Genomic DNA, 27,824 nt, shown 5'->3' on the forward strand with positions numbered 1-27,824 from the left:
ATTCGATTTTACAGACTCAATTGTCTATAGAAACGTCTAGAAGAATTATGTTAATGAGCGACAATGAGCGATCACTTGCTAAAAGAGGCATATTATTATTTTTCTCACTTGTACAGTAAAACTGTACTACAAGAGCAAAGTTAAACTGATCACTGATTTTAGAAAGTTGTAAGAAAATACCTAGAAAAACACTTTTTTTATTAAGGGTTACCTGTTAATGTAGATAAAAATGTTTGCTATTTCCAATTTTGTGCTATTTAATTTAACCGTGTGAAAGTACAGGCAGAATGTAATGACATTTTTTAACAAAATCCCATGTTCTGATTCCACCATGGTTTTTAAAAAGTTATGTATCAAAGCAAAAATACACCCACAAAGTAATTATTTATGCAACAACACAATGCCATTATTCCCAGTTACTTCAGATCGAACTGATTACTTTTAATCTTAGTGACACTTTTCTGTGAGTGGCATGTTTTGTCAGGACTCAAGAATCAACAAGACTCTTTCAAATTCTCCCTGCCAGGTGTGGTAGTGGCTTCATCTTCTCAAAGATTTTAAGGTAATATTTAAAGAAGAAATAGCAAATATAAGAAAACTGTTGAAAGTTTATTTTTCCTGATTTGAGCCATTTTTGAATGAATGTTAGTCTTTTTTCAGATGGCTTCATCAGGGCTGCATGTAGATCTATCAGAGGGAATCTTAGCAGCACTCAAGTCAGAGCAAACTGTCAGAGCTCCAAGGCAGATCTTCAATAGGAACATTTTTCTACTGAGCCAACTGAAAAAGAAAGGGTTGACATCTTTAAATAAAGATACCCTCAGGTGGATGAGATGTTTAATCCCAGAAAATGCACCAGATATTACAGAGAAAAACTTGGACAGGAAGTGGAAGAGACTCCTTTGTGAAAAAGAAGATTTTGGGAAAAACAGCAATCTTGATGAATGGAATTTGAGACCATACATCCGTCCAAATGTTCTTGGCCAGCGGTCAACAGAAAGGAATAATTCTAGATACTGTATCTAACCGGGAATATTTGATCCTTGATGATTCAATAAGCAGCTGAAAAAGGAGAGACAATCCCCCAACAAAACCAAACAGGCAGACCGACACAGTGAAAATATCAAGGAGTTACGTTCAGAAAAAAAGCATCTTGAAACTGAAAATGAGTCCCTCACAGAAAAGCTAGAAGAAGAAAAAATGCTGTAAAAGGGTTATCACTGGAGTCTAGCAGATTAAAATCAAAGATAGCATGCTTCCAATTTGAAGAAAGGAGCAGAAGAAAAGGAGCAAAGTGAGGGACGACATGAACTGTCAGACAAGTTCAAAAGTATTTTGGAGGAAAATAAACAGCTGAGAGAGGTTCATGCTGTTGGAGTCTAATGTACTGAAGCTCAGTGAACGCACCAGGCAGAGACGCCTAATGGCCTCTGTCATCTAACCTGTTGTTGGGGGTGTGCTACGCCCCATCCCGCCTCTTAGAAATTGTGTTCTTTATAGGTTGATACCACGGTCGCGTGTGGGCGGAGCTACAAGCTAAAGTTATGGTCTGGTCGCTACATGGAGCGATGTGTTTATCAATGCATGTTAGACACGGAGAATGTGGAGAGATCAGGTTTATTATTTTGAAGAGTTCTACTCTGTAATCATGTTTCCATGTTTGAGTTCATTAAATCATCCCAGAGAAAGTCTCTGCTTTAACTCCTGCAGTGAAAGTTGTGTCTGAATCTGACGCCGTGTTTCCATCTCTGACAGAGTTTGAAGCCAAAGCCCCTCCCACGACTCTCTAGCTGTTCACCTGTTCACATCCTCTGCAGCTGAGAGTTTATTTTCCCGCGTAAAATACGAGAGCACAAAATACGGTCATTAGAGGTGAAGCTAAAAAAAGTATTTTTCCGTCAGGAAAAAATGAATTCATAGATTTTCAGCTCTGTTGAACCATTATAATGTTATTTTTTCCTCCATAAATTCAAATGACTTTGACCTGCATCTTTACCAGCTGGTTCAGCGCCTCAGGCTGTGTGTCTGCGTGCGGACTCACGCACACACGGGAGGATCATTAAAGACTGTCACATTTTACAGCAAGAAGCGGAATCCCATCCCTCTGAGCCGTCACTCAAAAGTCATCAAGTCTACGCGTCAGTGAGCTGCTGCTGAATGGAGAGACATGAAAAAAGAAGACTTTTCTTCTCTTTCACCGTTTTAGAGCAAAGCTGCAGGCTGACCGTAAAACTCTCCGTAAATCCAAACCGAAGGCAGAACCTCCTCCAGAACCATCAGAACCTGAAATGCCAAACATCACTCTATCAGAACCTCCCTGAGCCGAGGAGAACCCACTTTCCCTAAGAACATCTGGGAACGTGTGACCTTCAGTGAACAACATATTAGTGAAAATATGTTTAATAATTAAGTTGCACATAACACAAAAGAGGAATGCATGAAAAGATGAGGCTGGAGGGACATGAAGGACGCCACAGTCACAGCCCTCCACACTGCATTGTCCCACCTGGAGAAACAGGGGAGCTATGTGCGGATGCTCTTTGTGGATTACAGCTCAGCGTTTAATACCATTCTCCCTCACAAACTGGTAAATAAACTGATGGAACTAGGACTTCCACACTCCACCTGCTCTTGGATCAAAAGCTTTCTTTCTGGTCGCAGTCAGAGAGTGAGAGTGGGCCCACACACATCCAAGGCCCTCACACTCAGCACTGGCTCCCCACAGGGCTGCGTGCTAAGCCCCCTGCTCTACACCCTGTACACCCATGACTGCATTCCTGCTCACCACAGCAACACCACTGTCAAATTCGCAGATGATACGACAGTGGTGGGACTCATTTCGGGGGGAGATGAGTCTGCTTATAGAGACGAGGTGGATCAGTTGACGATGTGGAGTAGGGAGAACAATCTGCTCCTCAATACCACAAAGACCAAGGAGGTCATTATTGACTTCAGGAGGAAGAAAACTGCTGTTTCTCCACTGTTCATCAGCGGGGTCTGTGTGGAGAGAGTGCCAGACTTCCGCTTCCTGGGGGTCCACATAGAGGAAGATCTAACCTGGGGAGTAAACACCTCTGAGCTGCTGAAAAAGGCCCAGCAGAGACTGCACTTCCTAAGGGTGCTTAGGAAAAACAACATCTCCCAGAGACTGCTGGTGTCCTTCTATCGATGCTCCATTGAGAGCATCCTCACGTACTGTGTCTGTGTGTGGTTCAGCAGATGCACAGTGGCTCAGAGGAAAGCTCTTCAGAGGGTCATTAACACGGCACAGAGGATCACCGGCTGCCCTCTCCTCCCTCTGGAAGAACTCCACAGCTCGCGCTGCCTCAAAAAAGCCCAGGACATTCTTAAGGACACTTCACACCCTGGACACTCCCTCTTTGAACTGTTGTCATTAGGGAGAAGGTTCATGTCAATCAAAACCAGGACTGACAGATTCAAGGAAAGGTTTTATCCCGTAGCAATAACTACATTAAACGCTGTAAAGAACAAGCCATAAATGAAACATGACAGAATGTTCACGTGTGTGTGGGTTATGTCTGTATTTTGTCTGTTATGTCTGTTATGCTGTATTTTATATTGTTTTTATACTATTTATTTTATATTGTTTTTATGCTATTTATTTTATATTGTTTTTATACTATTTTATTGTGATTTTATTTTTACTATTTGACTATTTTTGCACTTTAATCTTGTTGTACAATGTTGCAATGACAATAAAGACTATCTATCTGTCTATCTGTATCTGTTTATAAATCTCTGTAATAATATCAATACAAAGACGTGTTTTTCCTGTGGGACGGGAGACGATACAAAATCAATGCATCTCTGTTATTGTGCAGGAATAAATCTTCAGAGTTTTGCGGGTGCAGGCGGCAGTGGGATGAAGACAATAGTCCCGTGCAGGGCTCCACTTGTCACCCCTCCACTGTGGCGTCTAACAGAAGGAGATGGACACATCCTTGACCTGAACACCTACTACAAAAGTTTGGTGGATTTCCTTGGAGAGTACTCTGAGAATGAAGACTCTCTCTTCATCTTCATGCAGGAGGAACGTCTGTTTCCAGACCACCTCATTGAAAAGGAGGAAGTTTTTCAATCTCTCACCAAGAAAAGTGATTATGAGGAACTTTGTGGTCAGTTGCTCCAACCAGTACTGCTGGCCCTCAAAACTTATTTGGAAAAGTCTGTCAAGGAACATCTCCCTGGGGGGAATTTTGGGATGCAGGAGAGCATGTGAGAAGATGAACTAAAGCTGTTCCAAACACAACAAGGATCCAGAAAGGATATTCAGTGTGTTAGACTATCTTGTTCACCATAGGCCTAATGCATCAGCTGTTACAAATGAAGCATATCTGATGTCCTCCTACAATAAGACATCAGAGTGGATGTCTCAGTTATGTCCAGAAAAGCTGGAACAACTACTAGGTGATGTAAGAAAAAGAAGAAAGGAGCTGGAGGCTAAATCCAAAGTAAGGGAGGCCAGCATCACAGAGAGCCATGAAGAGAAGCAACTAAAAGCAGTGGAGGCTTTGACAGAAAGCAGGAGAAAACATTTGAAAAGAAGAACAACTTGACTGAAATAATCACTGATGCAGGTCTTTGGCAATCAGAGAAAGATGATAGTAACATGGAGAAGTGTGACGGTGATGCTGAGAGATTCAGAGCTCTAACAAATCAGCTTCATTTCCAGCAGGAAGTGCTGCAGCAGGACCCCAGGGGAAGGAAGGATGTTTTCATTGTTTCCAGAATAGACAGTACAGGGAAAGCTAGAAATAAGCCATGGACTGAACTTAAAGATAACTTGATGTTTCTCATCCAATCTGCTGTGGCTGCAGGTTCTTCTCAGAGTCTCCAAGTGTGCCCAAGAAAAGAGGACCGTCCCATCCTTACCAGGTAAAAGAGTACGCCACTCATCTGCAGATGGTCAAGTCTACATTGGAAAAGTTATTTCCCAAGTCCCTGGACTTCCATCCTGGTTTAATTTAATTTATGAAGGAGATGAAGCTGTGTAGAGCAACAGACTGATGGATGGAGGTCTGGAGATCATCATTGAAAGCTCCTGACTGTTGCTGCGTTATTGAGTATTGTGGATGTTTGGATGATAGCTAATGAAACTAAAAAGAAAAGGTTTATTCACTTGAAATGTGTGTGTTTTACTCTCTTAAATTGCCTTAGAGAAGGAAAAAAATGACTTAAATGTTGAATAAATGTACCAATAAATGAATTACCCTAATTATATTAATCAGTTAAAAAATGTTAAAACTTGCTGAAGCACCCTAAGAATGTCCTGTGAAAATTGGAGTGTTTGGAACAAAAATAGGGAAGATGTGATATCTAGAAAAAGAAAAAACATTTTTGCTCATTTTAATGTTTTTTTTTCCTGTAATTACGAAGTGTTCCCATTGTTTTCTATTCACAAAACAATAGAAATCATTAAGACTTGAAATGTTAATAACTTGTTTAATTTTAAGTCTATTGAGCTAATTTTATTTGTTATTTTGTTCAGAATTGTTCTATCATGTGTGGTCACATTTTTTCTGACTGGGCCTTAAAATCTTTTGTCTTGTTGTACCAACTGTGTTAGGAAAAGGTCAAAACCCTGATATCCACTAAAGAAACCTGAGAGAATCAGCTGCTGATAAAGACTCAATAAAACCCAAATCTGAAGGAGAAATCAGTGAGAGATGAACTAAGAGCTTCTCTGTCTGTGTGATGAAGGTGACATACCTATGTGGTGGAGCTGCAGCTGTGGTTTCCAGATGACATCCAGCAGTCTGCGCTGACGACAGAGCTCCTCCTCGTACTGGACGATGGTTCCTTCACAGAGTCTGCAGATTTCTTCAGCAGCAGCAGCTAGTCGCTCGCTGATCAACTCTCTCAGAGACTGAAGGGAAGACATGGTTCCTGCTCCGATCTTCAGCTCCAACTCCCACAAACACCGCCGTCCTCTTCACTGCAGCTCCGATCGATCACCTGCTAGTCTCACAATCACAGCAATCCACGTTGTCTTTCCGTTCAACACTTCTTCACTCATTTACGACACTTTGGAAAATGCTGAGAGTTCCACACGAACCACGTATCGTCCTTTCTGTCCAAAAACCTCACAAACGTCCCAACAAAACACCACCGACCTCTGAACACAAGTTAACGCTGCTAGCCTGCTAACAAGCTAACGCTGCTAGCGCCTCGTGCTGTTCTTCTTTGTTTGGCTAACAGCGTCATGGTGCTTTAGCGCCACCAGTTGGTCTGGAGTGTTATCTGTCGCCCACATAATGATGTCGATGGCGGCATGAAATCGCTTCTTTTTCACCCTTACTGGCAAATAAAAGAAAAAAGTGGCAGTTTTCATTAAACAAAACTATTCTGTCACTAATCTTTTTCGACCAGAAAAAGAGCAACCTAAATGGAGACGTGGGAAAGGGACGGGACTTCCGGTTCCGGCTAATGATGTTAGTCGCCATTTTGTCGTCTGCAGCCAGGTTTTCTTTTTTTTTTTAACTTTATTAACAATTGAGGTAACATCCATTAAATACGAACAATAACCATGTAATCAACATTGCCAAATAAAACATATTAAAATAGAAAATAAAGAATAAAGGAAATAAAAACAAAAAGATAATGAACATAGGACACAAATAAATAAAAGCAAATAAGTAAAATAAAAATAAAAGAACATAGAACCAATCTATATGGTCTAATACTGGGTAATACTCGTGAAGTTTGTATTTCTGAACAAAACTGAGCAATTTCAAGCCATTCTTCTTTTTCATGTAATGCAGTGATTGAAAGTAAAAATAGTGCTCTTTATGAAATGTTATAAAAAGTGGTTTGGTCTTCAAATATGTATTTTTGTGTATATAAAACTTTCCTTGCAATATCAGGATATTAAGAACAGTATTTTCTGGTCTATTATGCGATACCACACCGAATAAAACATTTTTTGCATGTAAATGCAATTTTGGAAGAATGCCAAAAACAGAAATGTCTGCAGCCAGGTCTTCTTGGGCTTATTTAACCGAAAGAAAAAGAAGAGTAATATATTTCCTGGACAACACAGGTCCTCACGAACGGAAATATGCAATAATCTGAAAATTATGACCTAAACTATTAGTAGGAAAAGTGAAATCACCTCCTTTCAGGGTTTTTGGAAAAAAATAGTTTAAATATTATATTATATATGAATATATCAAACAAATTTCCCACGTATGGGATCAATAAAGTAATTCTGATTCTGATCATCCATCTGATTTACTTTCTGCATTGACTTTGTTTATTTTTAGTGTCATCAAATTTTGAACAATTTTAAAATTAAAAACATAATAATAGAGGTGGATCTTTACTTCTGACAAACATTGTTCTCTTTTTCCTTTTGTTTGATCCTACTACCAAAGTAAAATAAATAATAATTATTAATAAAAGCATTATTTTATTTGTTTAAGCCACAATGTTTTTCCTCTTTTAAATCAGTACATTTTTTTAGCTGTACCCTTTATACATGTAAACACCATAAATGATCACATGTGAAAGAGGAAAACTCATTAGGATTAATAAATAATAATAACTATAATATAATAAAACATCAGAGCCAAAGAAAGTGGTCTGAGAAGAAGCAGCTCTGAAGCTCTGCAGCTGATGGTGCAGCTTCAGGACTCATGAGGAGGACCACACTGCAGCGCCTCCTGCTGGAGCATCAGAGAGTCTGCAGACAGAAGATCCTTCCAACAGCAAAGAGGTCTGCAGGAGCTCTTTCCACCACCAGCAACAACCTGAACCAAGCAGGACCTACAAGAAGTTCAGCCACTAAACTCCTACAACTCTGTCATTTCCTTTCAGAAGCTCTGAGCTCCGTCTGAGTCTGCAGAGATGCTGAGCTGCTCAGCTGCTGCAGCTCCCACAGTCACAGGAAGGTCTGCAGCTGCAGCAGGAAGTCCAGATGTTTGCAGCTGCTGCAGCTCCCACAGTCACATGAAGGTCTGCAGCTGCAGCAGGAAGTCCAGATGTTTGCAGCTGCTGCAGCTCCCACAGTCACATGAAGGTCTGCAGCTGCAGCAGGAAGTCCAGATGTTTGCAGCTGCTGCAGCTCCCACAGTCACATGAAGGTCTGCAGCTGCAGCAGGAAGTCCAGATGTTTGCAGCTGCTGCAGCTCCCACAGTCACGTGACTTTGGAAGTCTTAGCTCCTCCTCCTCACCATCACTGTGACTGTTGACGTCTTCCAACTCCTCCAGAAAGCTGTTTTCTGATGAAGCTCTAACATCTCCTCCCTGTTGCTGCTTTCAGTCCAAACTCACTCTGTTCATGTCAATTCACTCCAGAGAAAATCCTTTTTCTGGGAAGAATCGGCTCCAAGTTTTCCTCCAACTAAGAATCTGCAAACCCAGATGAGAACTCCCAGCAGGAAAAGAATTCATCTGCAGGAAACTAGAAAAAGGCCTTTTTGTGGGAGGAAACCATTCCAGATCTTTACAAACACCACAAATCCCAACTTTTCCTCCACTTAGCCTGAGTTTGGCTTCCAGGAAGCGGTGTGTGTTCAAGCTCCGCCCCCATCTCATGAAGCCCCTCCTCCAACATGAGGCCACTGGGGAATTCTGAATGAACCTTTACATTTCTACAGAAATTTCAAGCTAAAAACAGAAAAAAAACTCTCTTCATGTTTGAAAACAATCAAAGATTCAAACAGGAAGAGAAAACAAGGTTTGTCAGGAAATCAACAGATTTGATTGATTGTAAATCTTCTTCCTGTTGGAGTTTGATGAATGGAAGTAGAATGTGTAGAAAGTCAGTTGATGTTTTCCATTTCAGTAAATGAAGGTTTGATCTGCAGATTTCCTGATCCCTTTCTGACTGGGATCCAGACCTGATCTAGACGGGACTCATGAGGAAGCAAACAGCACAGAAACTGCTCTGAATGTTCCCTCTTCTTCACTTTCTGTCTGACTTCAACCATGAAGGGACTTGAACCCTCAACCTTCTGATCCATGAGGCCACATGGTCTGAGAGAACATCCAGGTCCAGCTGCAGGTGGAGGACAGCATCATCCAGCCGTCACAGACTGGGGGCGGAGCCTGGAGGTGACTGCTGAAGGTCAGAGGGCGGAGCTTCATCAGGATGAAGGTGCTGCTTGGATTCTGCTTTGATGTCCGTCTGTTCTCAGTCCCTTCATGGCTGCTGCTCAGAGCTGTTTCTGGATCTTTCTGGAGAATTCATGTCTTTACTGATCCAAATGTGGGATTTCTGTTTTTCTTTGGACTTTTCTTGATTTCAGGCTTTTAGCTTTTGGAACTTTCTTTGTTTCTATGCTTTAACTTCCAAACGGGTTTATCTAAGACAATCTGTTTTTCATTTGACTTTCTAGGAACTTTCTGTTTCATCTTTGAGGATTTGGACTTTTGAAAGACTTTTAGCTGCAGTTTCATCCTTTGAAGCAGATGGATCTGAATCTAGAGTCAAAGATTCTAAGGAGATCCTGGATTCACAGACATTTGATTGAATTTCTGTCTGGATCAGAAACCAACAGCAGACATTTCAAGCCGTCATCTGTTCCTAATGTTCATTCCCCGCCATCATTGAAAGCTTTTGGAATAGTCCCTAAAGCCAGCGATGGGGCCGCTTTGGAGCCTGAACTCATCACTCGGTGTCACGGTGGCAGAGAGATGACAGATCCCAAATCTGAGGCTGAAATGATCACGTCCTACCAGCTCCACTCTGGATTTGGGACCAGAAACCTTTGAAGATGTTGGAGCATTGTTGGAGAATAGACTGACAACATTGACCTTTGACCCCTCCCTCATGTGTTCCACATCCAGCTGCAGACACACCACTACAGCTCCCATTCCACTTCTGATCCAGCAGTTAGAACCAGAGCCTGCATTTGCAGCAGGTTCCACTGATCCACACAGGGGGACGTCCTAAGGGGCGGAGTCAGCCACTGGAGAAATGGGGGTCACTCTGGGCCTTTCTGTGTTAATTCAGTTTGAATCTCATGAAGAACATTTCAAAAATCCACATTTGGATCAGGCGTCTTCATCAGAGCACAACTCATGTTTCCAGGACTGTGACTCACCAATAGATCCTCATTTCCTTTTTTTTTTTTTCTTTTTAACTTGTCCTGTCCAACAGCTGGGCAGGCAGATGAGAGCTGAGGGCCTCTTGTGTTGGACATATTTTACTTTAACAAGAGGGGTTATTAATCTTCAGACAAACCAGAGGTATGTCTGAATAAACCCCTTTCCTGCAGATCACAGACTGCTAAGTCAACAGTTTGGTCTCTCAATTCCTGCTGCAGTCACTTCATGGAGAGTAAAGATGAACATAGGATGAGGCTCAGTGAAGGTTCCTGATACGTCTGATAAGGTTCCAGAAGGACCAATCCATCTGTGATCAGATAGATGAAGGCTTGAGGATGACTACTAATCTCTGAGACAGCTGAACCCAACAGAGAAGAAGATAGTTTGACACAACTGGACACAGATGTTGGGGAATACTTGGTGGAGTTGAAGATATTTCAACATTTCATTGATAGGTTACTTTAATCATTGAAAAGAACTAAAATGCTTTGTGATTCAGAAACGAGCTGCAGTCTGATCGGTGTCTGCAGACAGGAACTTTTTCATTTGATACAACAAGAATTGGTGAAGATATGAGCCCTTTATGTCTCTGACTTTGATGTTTGATTTTTCTTTGAATTTGATCATTTGATTCTTTTCAATTGTTCTATTTTTAATGGACAAAAATGAGTTTATGAATAAAAAAAAATGACCAAAATGATGATTCTAAGTGATTCTATGGTTCTAATACTCAGACTAATGTTTAGAAATGATCTAAAAAGGACATTGAAGGAGTTTGAGAGAACAGATTTCTGCTGTATTTCAATAAGAAAAGAACAAATTCAAAGTTAGTTGTTAGTTTTTACCTCTGATAATCCTAAAATGTGTGCTTTTATTGTGAAAAACCGTTTCCAAAGTGGATCCAGGAGCTAAATGGAGCTGAGAGTCTGGATGGAGTAGAAACTGGTTTCTCTCTAAATGGGAACATTTCTTCTTCTCCTCATCCAAACCCCAGTTGTTGCCGGGTAGACTTTCAAGAATGTTCCCGTTTCTGAAACATGGATTTATTTCTGGAAGACGCCATTTTTGTCCCTAAATGTTGGATTCAGTGTGAATTCCAGTCCCACTCCCAGCATTCCTGCTCCTCTTTAGCTCCTCCTCTTCCTCCTGATCAAAGTTTGAAGCCCAGAGCCAAAAGTGCGTCTGCAGCTGCTTCTGCTCCAGCAGCCGCTCCCTCTGCTCCTCCTGCCTCTCCTCCTCTGGGAGCTCCTGTATCCTCCTGACTCCTCCCTGTCCTCCAGCATCATCAGGAGGCTTTCAAAAGGCTTTCTGGAAGGTTCCAAAGCAGAAAGCTTCATCCTTTGAAGATGGAGGAAGACTCCAACACTGACAGACAGACAGACAGGAAGTCTCCTGGTTTTTCTGCTTCAGAAGGTTTCTGGGAAACTGCAGAGTTTTCTTTGTGGAGCTAAAGAGCTGCTGTCAGTCTGCTTTGGTCCATCAGGAATGAAGGTCAGGACTGAGAGGAACCTGAAGAAAGTGACTCTTCATCATCTGCTGCTGAAGAAGACAGAGGAAGATCCACTGTGAGAGCAGCTGCAGAAAGCTTTCTGCTGTTTTTCTCCTCTGAGAGAGTTTGGAGTTCCCAGCAGTTTGAGTGGAGCTGAAGCAGCAGAGCTGAAACAGACGTTCTTCTGCTCCCATTCAGCATGAACGGACAGATCCACTGAAGGCCTGAAGGCCTGAAGCTCTGGCTTCCAACACGTCTGCATGGATCCAAGCGTGTGCAGTGTGTGCTGACATGCTGTTCTCTGAGGAACATGTTGGTGTCTGACTGGATCTGAGGACACAAACAGCTGCTGACATCTGAGAGGGTCAAGCTGCAGAGTGGCTCCTCAAAGCTCACGTCTCTGCTGCTTCTGTCTGGATCCACCACTAAAAGGACTGTCCAGAGTCGCTCCTGATCCGGTTCCAGTCTTTCTGGCTCCAACTTCTCTTTGCTGTCAGGAAGCCTTCATGTTCTCTGCCTTCCTCACATTTCTGTCTTCTCTCTGCACTGTAAACCCGAATAAGTTCAGTGAACTAAACATTTTTGAGGAAACAGATTACATAATAATTTTTAAGTTGACTTACTTAAAAAGTATAAGTTATTTGAACTTAAAATCTTTGAGTTGAATAAAATAAAACAATTTAACTAAAATTAAACTATAACTTTTTATTTAACTAACTTAAAGATTCTTACTTTACTGAACTAGAATATTTTGTTTTTATTGAACCTTAATACATTAGTTAATTAACTAAAAAACTTTAATATATCTCAACTCAAAATTAATCATTTGAAGTCTAAACTAGTCTTTTTTATCCTTCTTAGTCAGGACCATTTTTACAAAAGAAAAACTGAGGCAGAATTGTAATTGCAAGTTTATTTTTAAACCACCTTACACAAGTACATTTGAACAACTTGTGGTACTACAAAAAGGTAAAACACTGCACAATTTGTGTTAAGAAAAAGTGCACAAGCCATAAAAAATAAATAAATCAGTCTTCAAGAAAAGCAAAAAATGAGCACTAATCTTTTTTACACCATTTCTTTATACAACTTTATAAAAAAGAGCATTCTTACATTTCAAGAAAAGCAAAAATTGTTTATCAGCCTTTTTTTTTATACTTTTCCCACATAAAACAGTATTTTCTTAGGCTGCCATTTCCCTATAAACATTAGCGCTCAAAAAAATACCCATTTAGGAAATTTGCCTACCACAAGCTCATCTTCCACCACAACTGCTGTACTGAGCGGACAGAAATGCACTGAACTTGTATTGTTGTTGCTGACGGTCAAAATGCCAACAGAGGTGCTGCTGATGTCTGCCTCTGGTGACTCTTTAATCTGCAAATGAAAAAACAGTGTAGTATTAAAGAAAGAGCATTGATCGTTTGAGGGAAGAAAACTTTATGCAAAAACTACAACCTGAAATTTACATTTTAGGAGAAGGTCAGAAATGACACATCAGGAAAATTATTAAAGTTGATTTAAATTAATGATTTCAAGCATTGTAGTCAAAGCAATAAAAAATTTACACATATTTATCAAACTCATTACAGAAATGATAAAATGCATTGATTAAAAAGACAGAAAATAAAACAAAAACGTCAATTAAATCACATTTGCTTAATTCAATACAGTGATCTTTAACTAAAGTCATGTAGAGATTGATTTATTGCTTGAAAAGGATCTGGAAGAACAGAGCTTATATAATACAAAATCAAATGGAATCAAAATAAGACTATTTGTAAGAGTCCTCATGATTCCATAAGGCACTGTACAATAAAAAATATGACATCTGAAAACAGGATCACATTTACACACATCACATCCCTGCCATTAGACCCTTTTACACAGTTAGTAAAAACTCCTTTATAAAAATAAAATAAAAAAAAAACTCCTCCCCAGGACGGACAGGCGATGTACCAGAACTCTTTGAGAAGAATTACATTTTCTAGCTCAACAACTGCATTTTTTAAGTCCAGCAGATTGGCGTCATCCAGATGAAATAGAGGACGGCTGTGGGCCAGAGACGAGTCAGAGTCGAGGTCCACGGTCAGGTACAGGAGCACAGATGAGCTGGAGTGCAATATTTTAGGAGACTATGTGCTCTGCCAAATAATATTGCTTTGGCATGACTTTATGGTTAAGTTGTATTACCCACACAGCTGGAGTATTAACCAGCATATCCATCATAAAGTACTTACATTCCAAACTTTGAAGAACTGTGGGTCCTCCTCACGTTTGTATATGGGAAGCCAGTGCAGGACAGGAGTACCTTTGACATCAGCAGTCTGCTCTTGCTGCACAGAGACAAAGACAAATTAATATGGCAAACATATTTCAAATGACTGCACCCTTTGGTCTGGCTCAGTTCAGTTCATCTAGTCTTTTTAATAATCTTAAAATTGTATAGTTATTTCAAAAAATACACCAAACATCAGATGACATTAAATTCATATTTACAAATGCATTGGGATCAACATTGATGTTTTTTTCTCCAGTGAAGTAAACATTTACAGTCATTCACTGAATTAGAAACGCTCAGTAATTAATATGAATCAACCCAAGTCAGCCCCTTCTTTTAGCTATACTAATGCATAATGTTGATCATGCCATGCAGTTACACCTCACCTGTTTATCATAGAGGTGCAGAAAGTCGCATAGAGCCTTCCGGTTCGTGCTGCCTTCTGTCTCAAAAAGATCAGCATCCTCTGCGTCTGTCTGTCCAGGTCAAAATAAAACTGTTTTAACAGTTTGACATTTGTGATGCGATGAAACTCCGCTCACATCTACAAAATTTTTTTTAAAATGTTAAACACATTTTAAAGCTTTTTCAAGCTACTGGTAGCTTGGAAAAACCGCTGCATTTCACAATAGCCTCAATACTCTGTCCACAATATGTAATCTAGGATGCATATTAATATTTTTTAAATACTTGTGCATTAGCTAGAATGACATAGAGGATGTTTTAGGAAGAGACAAAAAAGTTATTTTAAAATATTTGACATTGTGAAACACAAATCACAACCAAACCAGTGGCCAAAATACAGTTTTTGAGTCTTAAGCAAACTTTATGATACATTTAGTATTTTAACTCGAGCACAATTCAGGACAAAGTTATAACTGCTACATAACATTAAGGTAGCTTAGACATTTTTACTTATTTATAATTAATTTAATTTGTCAATAAGGTCAAATGTTCTCCATAGCCGGAGGATTCATTGGACGGGGAGCTGCTCGTGTCTTAAATATTGCAGCCATGTTATTTACAATCAAAACTTACCTCCGCTCTTATTTTTCAAACGCACCGCCGGTTCACTAAAAGAAGATACGAGAACATGTTAGCGTAAGGCAGCTAGCTTAGCCCACATTTGCATTTATTAGGTTACTACGTGAAATAAAAGTTACACAAAAACATAACGATTACCAAATCACAGAGCCTGTGGTAAAAAGTAGTAGAAAAAAAAGGCAATTCCCACCGAGTCGTATATGTGGCTGTGGCAGCCGCTCTGCCAGAGCTAGCGGTTAGCTAGTAGTAACGGTTAGCTAGTAACGGTTAGATAATTTAAAATGTGCGCCAACCAACTCGGTAAAAGTAAAACTTGAAACTTTGCCCCAACAACTTCTTTTAACCACAAGCAATAATTCTCTGATGACATGATACTGCAAAACATACATAATTGTTTAATTCAGAACAAATATTCGAAGATACACACAAACTCATGGAGCACGTCATGAATACAAAGGATATACTTGAAGGAACATCAAAAGAAGCAACAAATATATAATACAGAGGCGAAAGTCATAAAATATAATAAAAAATAAAATAATACGACTTACCTAGACGTATGTGCGTTATCAACTTGGGCCAGCTGACACTCGCATCAGACCTCCGCCATCTTGAAGACTTCTGTGGCTGAGTTCACGTTCATGGGCGTACGTTATGACGTCATCACGTCTCATAACTCATAAGTTTTGACTCCAAGGTTTCATTTACTCAAAATGTTTTAGTCCAATAAAGATATAACTGTGGCAAAAGTTGAATCGGCTTATAGGTTTTAAGCTGACTCAACTTGTTTGTTACTTTTGAGTTCAGTGATTATAAAACTTTTGAGCTCATTGGACTATTCGGGTTTACAGTGTGGGCTTGAAGCCCAAAAGGAGCTGAAAGCTGCTGACTTCAGTCTGATCCCATGTTCTGGATCATCCGTGTTCCTGAAACACGCTGCTGGAGCCGTGATCAGAGGAACCGGAGAACTTCCCAGAACATGCAGACACATGTGGAACTGTTCTGATCATCTGTGTGTGTTGACAGTGAAGGAGAGCTTTGTCTTTGAAAAACCTTTATTGACTCTGACAGAGTTTCAGCTTGAATCCATGTGGTTTTCATTCTTCCATTGAAGTCGTCTCCAGAAACTAAAGATCTGCTGAATCAATGCTCCTCTGAGAACTTTGGAGCTTTTCTCTGCATCTGTTCCACACTTGAATGTGCAGAAGATCAAAGCGCCGGACGCTCTGAGCTTCAGCGTTCCAGTCAGCAGCTGCTGAACCAAAGCCAGCAGCAGGTGAGGATCTGGGCCTCAAAGCAAACGGACAGAAAGATGAATGGTTCCGATGTCTCCTGGACACATCCATTGGGAGGGGCTCTGGCATGTCCCCTCAGGGTGGAGGCCCCCGGTGAAAACCCAAGACATGCTGGGGAGACGAAGCTCCGCCCACCTCTTCACATTTGAATCAAACCATTCCTGGAGATTTTGGTCAAAATGTCATTTACCACCCAAAACTACGGCGAGGAATATTTATTGTGTAATAACTTTTTTATATTCCTATTTCAAAAATATATTATGTCAAATAAACAGGGTTGTTGGTTGTTCCCTGCAGTATTTTATCTTCAGTATTTCAATCACTAGACGGCTAACATGGTCGAGTGAAAACCTAGCTTAAAATACCACCAACTCCCTCAAACTGGTCTTCAATTATATATATATAATAGTTGTCCCCTGACTTCGCCCATAAGTGGCCGGGATAGGCTCCAGCAGCCCCGTGACCCCGAAAGGGAAAAACGGTCAAGAAAATGAATAAATATATATATAATGAACATCTGATATGCTCTACTGTAAAGGACATGTTTGCTCTTTGTGTCATTGCCGTAACATTGAACCTTTTTAAGATTTTGAGAACTGATGAGCTGCAGGAACCATGTTGATGAAGACCAGACTGGTGATGTGAGAACAACGGAGCTTGATCTGAAAGAGTTTAGGATTGCAGGTAGCAGATTGATATTACAAATCAGCCTTTAATTTAAAGCTTTGAGTCCTAATTGTAATTGATAGTATTTTTTTCCTTATTTCTAATTCACACATTGCTTTATGGATGTTTTTTTGTCCTTGACTTCTTAGATATGTTGGTGTTTGAAGAATATTATTTCATGAATCTGGTTTACATAATATTGTTTTTTTCCTTGCACCATTTGCAAAATGTGTTGTCCTTGCTGTGACCAAAGGTGGAAAGCTTGTTGACAGCTTTGGGTCTGAGTTAGATGATCATGTGTTTCAGGATGTAGTTAAGGATCCTTCTGTCGGAGTATTAACCACCAAATATGCCACTGGTTTGTGTGAATCACATTTTTAATTTTTTTGATAAAAGAACTTGTTTGATGTCTTCTTTCAGATTCTGTTCTTATGCTACAATCTTCTGAGCAATCATCAATCATTCCTTGATTCATCTGATTCTCAAGACACCGTCGTCTATTCAGAGTCCATCCAATAAACGGCTAAGGCTGGACTCAGAGGCCAAGCACGTAAGAATTATTCTAATCAAATAATTCTTTTTAAGGATATGAACCTGTAAAATAAATATTGCTTAAATTGCTGAAATTAGTCTCTTGTCCAATCCTTGTTTAGTTGATGCCCTTTTTAATTTGCTTAAGTTCTTTTCTCTGTGTAGCCCAGTCAAAATAAAAAAATAAAACAGACTAAGCTACTATTAAAAGATAAAAATGTATTATTTATCAAAAATGTTCAATGGCCACTTGTTGGTTTGGTTAACAAGTTGTTTTTTGTTTAAAGTTTCATTGGAAATCAAGTTTGTTTGGTCTAGTATGTTGTAAAAGTTTGAGTTTGCCCCACAACCTAACCTGTATGTATTTTTTTGTCATTCCGAGATGTGATTTGCTGTGTAATCTGTCTGTATAATGATCCATCCAATCAGAGATAAGTGGGCGTGTCCTAAGAAGAACGATCTGAAAAATCGTTTCACTGCCGGGCAGAGAGAGTCAGACGTTGGTGAGGAGCGGAGCTGACGCTGAATTCTTGGAGCTACGATGGTTTTCAGAGTCAACTTTCTGTTTAGAAATGTGGAAACTGTTGTTATGTAAGTAATAATTTTCTTAAATGTGATTAACCGCTCGTTTTATTCATTACAATATGCAGCTAAAAATGCTAATTGCGACTAGCTTTAGCATGTAACGTGTTGGTTAGTCTATGCTCGGTAAAAACGAGCCAAAGCAAATGTCCAAAGTTCTAAAGGGGACTTTTCTGCATTTGACCATAGCCGAGTCTATCTGGACCCTGTGGGAGACCGAGCACACCTGAGCTGAGCTGATTCCAACCCCCAGGCCTCAGAGATTCCCGCCTCCTCTGTCCCGCTGCACAGTCGGATACCGCTGAGTTTGCCTGCAGAGATTTTCTCCCGCCAACAAACCATCAGCTGCGTGAGAACGTGCACGGTTTCTTTCTTGCTTGCTTAGCAATTGAAAAGGCCCTCTTTGGTTTTTTGCCGCAACGCAGCCGAGCATCGATCAGGCCTGGAAAAAAAAAAAGACTAAACCCTTTTCTTCACTGTAAGGAACTTTTTTTCCGACTCTTAACTGTGTGTGTGGATAGTCCTCTAGTGACATGGGATGGTATTACATCTGTGTTTAGTTGATGGAATCCATGTTACCCAAAAACCTGGTGGGGAACAAATAATAAATGGATATAATGGAAGCAAGTCTTTCACTACGACGTCGTTTTAGGGCCACAAAAAATAAAATAAAAAAAATGCGATTTTAAGTCGTAAATTTACAAGATAAAGTGGAAGTGAGCATACAGTGCAGCAGCAAGTGAACGCAGCAGAGCAGACCGACTAAACCTTGTTGAACAGGTGAGCTGAATGTTTCTTGATAACGTTCCAAATGTCTGGAAGCTCATTAGTTTGATTTACAATTATTAAGGTTTTATTCATTGATGGTTGGTTTGCAGGATCTCTCCAGCCCGTCGATGAAGTTCCCCGTAACCCTGCAGATGTCCACCTTCATCCTTTCTTCCTCCATTAAAGACAAGATCTGTACGTTTCCGTCTGAGAAGGAGGAACACTTTTTGGCATTTTCAACGTTCTAATGCTAAAATAACAGACTATTTTCATTCCTCTTTATTGTTTCGTGTGGAAACGGGACATTTCATCTGGAAGAGTATGGAACACTGTTTACTTCTGCATTGGTGTTGGGATGACAGGTTCATGATATAAGGTGACGGATGAACTTCAGGTTATGTGAATGAAAAGGAGAATAAAGGCTGCAGTGATCCTCTACACCCAAACGTGTCTCTGAGCTCCTAATTTTACAGATGACTTTACTGACACTGAACCCTGGAAAGCCGGCTCCACTGAAAATAATCTGATTTTGAGTCGCCAAAAGGTTCAGAATCTTTGGTTTTTTTTAAACCTATGTGGAAATAAAGCTTCACAAAAGGCTCCACATATTTCATCTTCAAGCTAGGCTCCAATAAACAGAAACCTTTGGGGATTTTTCCTTGTTCATCTATGAGTTTTTCTTGTAAATTTACAAGATTTTAAGTCGTAAATTTATGAGATCAAAATTATGAGATTAAAATCTCATAATTTAAAAGTTATAACTTTCTTTTTCGTAAATTAACGACTTAATAAAAGTTGCTATTAAAAAAAAAATCTTGTAAACTGGCCCTAAAACTCCGTATTTAAACCAGAAGAAAGATGGTTGACATACTGCTGCTGACATGACAGAGAAGAATGGCTAATTCATCATCATGGCTTAGTAGACTCAGTGTATGATTAACATGTCATTCTCATCTTTAGCAAAGCATGAAGCATTCAACTCATTTATTTCTTTGTATTGCAGGACGTCACCACCAAGACATGTGAAAGAAATGTCTGCCAGGGGGAATGGTGAGCGTCTTTACCGTCTGAGTGACCCTTTCTCCAGGACCGGTTATGAAAAATGATGACATTAATGTTAATAGACGTTTGACCTATAAATGGTTTTGAAAGGTACTTTTTAAATATTAAATAGATAAAAATAAATAACACGTTCTTTAAAAAAATGGACGACTGCATTCAAGCAAAAGGTCATCCGACAATGGAGAAAGCTGCAAACCAGCAGTGAGTCTGAAGATCTCCTCCTGCAGCTGATAACCCTGACAGTGGAGCTGAAGTGGATGACAGCATTGGTAAGAGTTACAGGCAGTAGAAACTCTATTCATTTCCTGTAAATTAGGACAGTTTCAACTACCGTGTTGCAATAGTTCCCATTTTTTTCTTTTACTTGTCTGACTTTTGCCGATGCTCCACTTGAAATAAATGTTTGTGTATTCACAGGGTGAGACAGTGACCTCATCCATTCTGCTGCTGTTGCACCTTGTTCCTCCTTCTGCCCAAGGTTGTGAAAGACCAGGAAGTGTCTGCTTCCCAAGCAGAAAAGCATTTGGTGGTCTTCAAGAAGGTGTGTTTTTATTTTCAACAATGCGCCTGGTGCTGTCATGTTGAGATTACATGTGCAGATACCATGATTGATTAGCACCACAAATGTTCTTGTGCCCAATTACATTATTTCCCAGCTCTACAAGTAAGTTTGGGAATGAAATATTACTGCAGTGTCATTGTAGAAGCCTCAATGTGTTTTTCATGTCGTGTCAGACAGGAACCAACATTCAAGAACATCTTGATTGCATCACGACCAGCACTCCACCCGATCTCCTGGCTGTAGGACAAAGTAGGAAAGAAATCCACCAGTTCTATCACCCTTTACACAAATGTCATCGCTTGCAGGTCGGCTTCCTCACTTGGTGTCTTTGATGAACTTTTCAAGGCAAATTGTGTTTTTGCTACAAAGTACAACCCAATGCTACGCAGCATGTTGACATTCATCCAGACAACTGTCTACAACAACGATGTTGGGAAGTGAAGGAGAGCCCCCGTTGTTGCAGAAGTTGGGGCCGGGCTGCTTCATTAGCTCATGAACACGTCTATTTGAGATGAGGTGTTTTGTTTGTCACTCTGAGTTGAGTTCAAATACACTTGTTGGGCATTTATGAGTAGATCATGGTAATGTAGATGGGAAAAATCTACGACTTAAATGTGCTCAGACTGGATGTGGTCGAGTACTTGGGACTTTTTCTGGATTTAGAAAAACATTTAAACACCAAACACATGGACAGAATTATTAACCATTGGGTTTCTTTATTCTTCCCCTTTTCAATAGAAATTCTATGTTGGACATAATATTTAAAAAGTTGCCACGTTTTTGTACTTGAAGCTTGTGGTTCAGCTGCCAAACATTTCATGCAGTCGGCCTTTGCTGGTACACAGCCAGATGGGATGGAATCCATGAATTGTCTTTCTACTGTCTCAACTTCAGGTTGTGGGCCCTATCTCTCCTCTTTGGGGGACCTTCAGCATAGCACACAAAGTCTCTCACTAGGAACTAAACATGGTTGGTCTCTGCAGGAACCTTCACACACGTGGACATATTTACCTGTCAGACACGGTTCAATGACTGCTGGGTGTGTTACATAACTGGACCTTCTGCAGACTAGGACCTGGTTTGGAAACAAGACACACAGTGCAAACACAAGAGGGTCCGGCTTGAATGTTTTTTGAATGGCATTTTTGATCAAACTGTTGTCAGTCTTTGTTTCTACAGTCTGTGTGAGTCTCTTTATCTGTCTCTACTTTCTTCTTATTTGGTCTTATGTTAAGATGGCTGCCTTGCATTTTTTCAAAGTAAACGTTCAACTAGAGCTGTGACGGTGTCGAATTTTTCATCACCGCGGTGATGAACCACCAGGGGGCGCGGTTAACCGCAGCCCCCCCCCCCCCCCCCCAAAAAAAAAAAAAAACACAAAATCCCCCGGCGGCCGCATCGGAAATAAATACAGTTACAACGTACTATTCTTTGTTAACAATGACAACAAATGACAACAACTAACAACTACATATCTAACTTGTGAACTAACTATAGGTGTTGTAGATTGATTGTGTGTGTGAGCGCGGAGCGTCTTGTGCCCACGTGTTGGGGGTGTGTGTTGATTCTTCTGCAGCGGACCGCTCTGGAGCTGCACGCAAGTTTCACCTGTGCTCTCTGGTACAGACATCTTCTCAGAATATTATTTATTGCCCAGTAATAAACAAACTGCAGACACTTTGTCACCTCTCCGGTTGCCATGAAGCCTGACACCCATGAAGAACGCGGGGCAGGAGGCTCCGCTTTTGTTTATACAGACACGTAACGTTACGCTGCAAAAAATAGTTCCCAAACAAAACATGTAGTGATTTTCATGGAAATCTAACAGCGCGCGTTCATGTTTGGTGTTACGGATTGAAGGAGGACAATAACACACACACACACACCCCCCCCCCCCCCAACACAAAATCCTCCCGTGGGCGGCCGTGTCGCGCACTTAGGAACGCACGCAGCTTGTAATGGAAATGAATACAATGAAATTAATAATTAGAAAGCAGTAAATTTGTCATATTTCCTCACAAGACGGAACTTCTGTTGTAGAATAAGGATGTTTGCTTCTGAAAGCGCGCTTGTTTGTGTAAACGGAGCCGCGTGCCACGTGCAGCGCGAAGGCAGACACTGAGAGCACGCGCGGTGGGAGAAAAGGAGACAACAGTCTGAAGGAAAGAAAGTCTGAACACAGGACTAGCAGAAAAAGGAAATTATCAGCAAAGATGAATGTGTTTATTATAGTTCCAAACACGCACCATATGCAAAACGTAAAAAAAAAAAAAAAGTGCGTAAAAAAAGTGCGGTGATGCGGTTATCGTCACAGCCCTACGTTCAACAATGACTTCCACAACTACTGGCTAAACTATAATAATAATAATAGTAAATACTATTTTAAATACAATCAATCAAAAAATAATAATAATAAATGCTATTTTAAATAAAATCAATAAAGAATAATAGTAAATTTTAGTTTTAATAAATAAATAATAATAATAAATTCTATTTTAAATATGATAAATTATAATTAATAGTAACAAATACACTTTTATTTTGTTACATGTCATTAAATAAATAAATTTAAAAAAATGATTAGTTAATGACTGTTATTTTTGACACCCTCTTCCCCGTTTTCTCAGCCTAAATGGTGAGAGGCCCATCTTTGAATGAGTGCTCCAGAGAGTCCCAGAGCTCTTCACCTACATCTAAGGTCTCATGGTCTTCTAGGAGCAGCTCCAGGCCCCCTTTCTCTCTCCCCTCCCTGACGGCTATTAGTTTTAGCTGCACCTCCTCCACGGCTTGGATGACCACCTACAAAAACAGTTTTAGTAATTATTTTCCAACTTTACTCTATGAGTACATGTCATTTTGCAGTGTTTTTTTCATTGTCAGTTTTACAGTTTTAGTCCATACAAGTCAAAGTCAGGTTTATTTGTCAATTTCTTCACATGTGCTCGACATACAAAGGAATCTAAATTACGTTTCTCACTGTCCCGTGTGTAGACATGAACAACAGTAAAGTGCAGATCCACTACAAAGAAACAGGCCTAATCTCTAAGTAATGATAAATAATAAAATGTGAAAACAGTAAATATTTGAAAATAAGGTGCAGGTTGTTTAAAGCAACATGAGCCAACTGTGTGCATTTACAGGTAGTGTGCTGGAAGGTACACTAGTTGTAGGTAAGGTAGTTGGTAGGAATAAATGTTATTTACATGTGCAGTTGCATTATGCAGAGGTAGTTATTTGAAATCTCAGTTCAGTTTTTAAGTGTTTGTCCTTCAACACTTAGTGGAGGAGGGGTGTTTGTCCTATTCCGGTGGTCCTGCTGGCTGGCGCTGTTAGTGGGGAGGGGAGTGAGTTCAGCAGTCTCACAGCCTGATGGATAAAGCTGTTGGTGAGTCTGGTAGTGCGGGAGCGGAGGCTCCTATACGTCTTTCCAGAGGGCAGGAGGCTGAACAGACTGTGTGCAGGGTGGCTTGCTTCATTTACGATTGTGATGGCTTTGCGGGTGAGGCGGGTGGTGTATATGTCTTGCAGGGAGGCGAGTGATACACCAATTATTTTCTCAGCTGTTCTCACTGTGCGTTGTAGAGCTTTCCTGTTTTTGTCCATGCAGCTCCCCCCCCCCCACACAGTGATGCAGCTGGAAAGGATGCTCTCGATGGTTCCCCTGTAGAATGTTGTCAGGATGGGTGGTGGAGCACTGGTCCACTTGAGTTTGCACAGGAAGTAGAGGCGCTGCTGTGCTTTCTTGGCCAGTGATGCAGTGTTGGTCGTCCAGGAGAGGTCCTCACTGATGTGCACCCCCAGGAACTTGGTGCTGCTCACCCTCTACTGCAGCACCTTCCATGGTGAGTGGGGGGTGTTGGGTGTGGCCTCTCTGGAAGTTGACAACAATCTCTTTGGTCTTGCTGACGTTAAGTGAGAGGTTGTTGTCTTTGCACCACATGGTCAGGAGCTCCACCTCTTTTCTATAGTGGGTCTCATGGTTTTTGGTGATGAGCCCCACTAGTGTTGTGTCGTCTGCAAACTTCACAAGGTGGTTGGAGCTGTAGGGTGGTGTGCAGTCGTGTGTCAGCAGGGTGAACAGCAGGGGACTGAGCACACAGCCTTGAGGGGCCCCTGTGCTCAGGGTGATGCTGTTGGAGATGTTGTTGCCAACACGAACTGCTTGAGGCCTCTGGCTGAGGAAATCCAACAGCCAGTTGCAGAGGGAGGTGCTGAGGCCCAGTCTGTCCAGTTTGCAGATGAGTTGTTGTGGTATTATGGTATTAAATGCTGAACTGAAGTCTATGAACAGCATTCTCACATATGAGTCTTTCTTGTCCAAGTGAGTGAGAACTGGGTGGAGGGCAGAGCAGATTGCATCTTCTGTGGATCGTTTTGCTCTATATGCAAACTGGTGTGGGTCCAGGGTGGGGGGCAGCTTAGATTTGATGTGTGACATGACTACCTCTATTGTGGTGTAATTTGTGGACTGATGGAACCCACCCACCAAAGATCCACGCTTCATGTGGCTGAGCCTCACATGGCCACCCACTTCCAATATAAACAGAGATGTTCACTTCTGCCCCGTCCTGTGCAGTGAGAAGTTATTTTATGCACACACACAGTGTTAAGACATTTAGAAGTACCTACTTGGTGTAATCGAAGCTGCCTCATTGGAACATTGTTCCTCCCACTCTTTATCCTCCTGATTGCAAACACCTAATGAAGACAATTAATGTGTAAAAATGACATGTTCTGTTAAGACAGATTGTGAGCATTTAGATGACTCGTACATTCTTACCTCCAAAACCTTTCCCTCAATGGTGAGGAGGGGTTGACCTTCTACCTGGTCCACACTTATCAGGGGTGTGACCACTGATGGAGGATCCAGGAGTCTGTCTGCCTCCTGTTCCAGTGACTCCAGGAGGTGTCCAATAGAAGGCCGTGTGCTTTGTGGGGAGAATGTGATAGGGGGGTATGTCCCTGGAGCCTATACTCTTTCATTATATAATATCTTCCCACAAACGTTTTGGAGGCCAGTTCCTTGAATAAGGTCACTTTTTCTACAGAGTGACCGTCTGTAATGATTACCACTTTATTATTTATGGTAGTTTGTGGGGAAGCTGTATTGCTGGAAAAGTCCCAGGTAATTACTTTGGACTTTTCCTTCTCCCTTAAAATGCAGATGTGCAGCGGTGGGGGGGGCTGCATATGGGCCCCTCTGTCTGATGTTAATCACCTGTCTCAGCGCCATTCTGAGATGAGAGAAATAAAAGACATGAAATGTTACCCAGCAATGTCCTTCAGTTATTACTACATAATTTAAAATAAGTTGTTACCACTAATAAGTATCCATACACATTAAAATACATCTAATAATATTAGCTTAAAAAAGACATTAGTCATATTATTACCCTAAAAGAGTCAGGAAAAATCTCTTCTAAAAAAGAGAGAGAGGAAAAAAACTATCTTGAAAAGTTCAAGGACCAAAAGTCATAGCTAGAATAAGCTGAAAGAGCTGAACATTTTAATAGTTAAATGGTTAAAATAGGTTAAAAATTGTAGAGGGAGTTAAGCGCCGAAACATGGCGGAAATAGGAAAACAAAAGGTTGAAACCAATTAGATTTTAGGTATTGAAAATCAGAGGTCCTCAGAATGAAATTACAGAGAAATGTCAGAGCAACGTTGATTAAAAAACGTTGAATTTTGGCTAAAAATGGCTTCATCTTAATTCATGAGGTTCAAAGCAGCAGAACTCACTGTGTGACCGGAACCTTAGAGAACAGTCCCTGGCAGTGCTGGTCTGAGCAGCGGGGGAATCAAAGGAGGACCCAGAAGTTTCCTAAAGGATTCAGATGAAAGATGGTTAGATATGCTTTTAAAATTTTGAGATGCAGTTTTACCGGAGTGGAGAGTGTTTGCTTTTCTTCTTCAAGCTCTTCCACTTTTTTCTTGAGCTCCTGGTTTTCCTTACATAATCTAAACCGAAATATAGACCACTTTTATTGCAGTTTTTATTCATCGTTGTCTTAAGAATTTGTGCAAAGGACTTCATCAAGAGGTCCGTTTGCAAACTGCAGAATTCCATTCTTGGGTACCAACTCGTTCATCTCTGTCTCAAGTTCGCCCATTTATTTTTTCTGCTCCTCCACAGAGAAGGCTTTTAAAATAGATCAACAGATGATCAGAGTGGGACTTTAAAGCCCTTTTACAGCAGAAGTGCTCAGCCCTGGTCCTACAGATGTCCAATCCAGCCCGGAACCGCAGCAAACAGCAGGTTTGTCGGGACCAGGCAGCTCTGTTCTGCAGGAGTATTAAAAAAAAGGAAGAATGAAGAATTGAACCAATACCTGACTAGAGTTATCTGAGGAGGATGCGGCTGTGGATTCCTGAGTCATTATATGAACAGGAAAATCTGAAACAAAATGTTCCAATTGATGAATTAAATATAAACAGTGGGATAAATAATATATTCTTCCTAATGAAATGGAGGTAAAGAAGTTTGTGACTTGCATTAGCGTGCCAGGTAGGCATGTAGTCCATTACTCAAGAACACTGTCCGTTAGAGGCCTGCATTGGGATTGAACGCAAATCTCGCGGGATTGGGTGGTTTGAATAGTGATCGCTGCATTGAGCGGTGTCTGTGTGCAGCAATGCATGGTAGACACGGAGAATGTGGAAAAACTGGAAAAGGCTGAAGCTAAAAAAAATGTATTTTTCCGTCAGGTAAAAAATTATTCATAGATTTTCAGCTCTGTTGAACCATTACAATGATTTTTTTTTTTCCTCCATAAATTCCAATGACTTTGACCTGCGTCTTTACCAGCTGGGTCAGTGTTTCAGGCCGTCTGTCTGCGCACGGACACAAGCAAACTTTTAACCGAAGGCAGAACCTCCTCCAAAACCTTCAGAACCAGAGAAGCTAAACATCACTCTATCAGAACCTCCCTGAGCCGAGGACCACCCACTTTCCCCATGGCAAAAACATCTGGGAACATGTGAGCTTCAGTGAACAACAGGATTAGTAAAAATTTCTCCTCTTCTTCACAGATTGCCAGGAATTCCTGGGAAAATGCTGAGTTTGCACCCGCATGTCAGGGCCACAGTGGAGGAGCTTCTTCTCCATCCATGGCTGCAAGGATGACACCATCCATCCTTGAAAACTGGAGCCATGAAGAAAAAAATTCAAATATTTATAGAAAAAAAGATCTAAAGAAGAAATCTTCTGTATGTGGACTTCATACCTGGTGGGGAGGTTTTGTGGGGGCACCGGCCGATGGCCTGTATAGGTCCGGTATGACGGTGTCTTTGCTTAGCTTCTCCTTTTGGTGCAGTTTGGGGAGTTTGGCCTCCCAACGCCAAGCGGAACTTCTCCAAGGACGTCCTTTCCGAACAAGCCCATTTGATTGGAGCTGTTTTTGTGAGCTCTCTGGAGGTAAGAAAACCTTCTTCACTTGGATGACTGGATGGACCCCTGCATCTGTCAGCTTCA

General features: G+C 40.9%; 1 protein-coding gene and 1 long non-coding RNA gene across 8 annotated transcripts in view; both read right to left on the reverse strand.

Moving 5' to 3' along the window:
* Window positions 1-6,894, reverse strand: part of LOC144989049 (uncharacterized) — a 45,613-nt gene extending 38,719 nt beyond the window's left edge. For 3 of the 7 annotated variants that reach the window (XR_013653191.1, XR_013653187.1, XM_078940827.1), the window contains exon 1: window positions 5,731-6,894. Coding sequence is in view for 5 of the 7 variants with exons in the window: in XM_078940827.1 (XP_078796953.1) it covers window positions 5,731-5,902 (172 nt within the window). In the remaining 2 variants the exon portion in view is untranslated. The remainder of the gene's footprint in view (window positions 1-5,730) is intronic. The other 4 variants (XM_078940845.1, XM_078940842.1, XM_078940834.1 and 1 more) reach the window with 3 other exon arrangements.
* Window positions 6,895-12,459: 5,565 nt separating this feature from the next.
* LOC111947890 (uncharacterized) lies at window positions 12,460-15,734 on the reverse strand. Its single transcript, XR_013653587.1, has 5 exons — window positions 15,438-15,734; window positions 14,881-14,915; window positions 14,229-14,318; window positions 13,802-13,897; window positions 12,460-12,938 (listed from the first exon to the last, which is right to left on the reverse strand). It is a non-coding gene; the product is annotated as an uncharacterized LOC111947890 (long non-coding RNA).
* Between the last annotated feature and the right edge of the window lie 12,090 nt (window positions 15,735-27,824).

This window comes from Oryzias latipes, chromosome 2 (genome assembly GCF_053564925.1).
Source record: "Oryzias latipes strain Hd-rR chromosome 2, Olatipes_Hd-rR_3.1".
NCBI lineage: Eukaryota > Metazoa > Chordata > Actinopteri > Beloniformes > Adrianichthyidae > Oryzias > Oryzias latipes.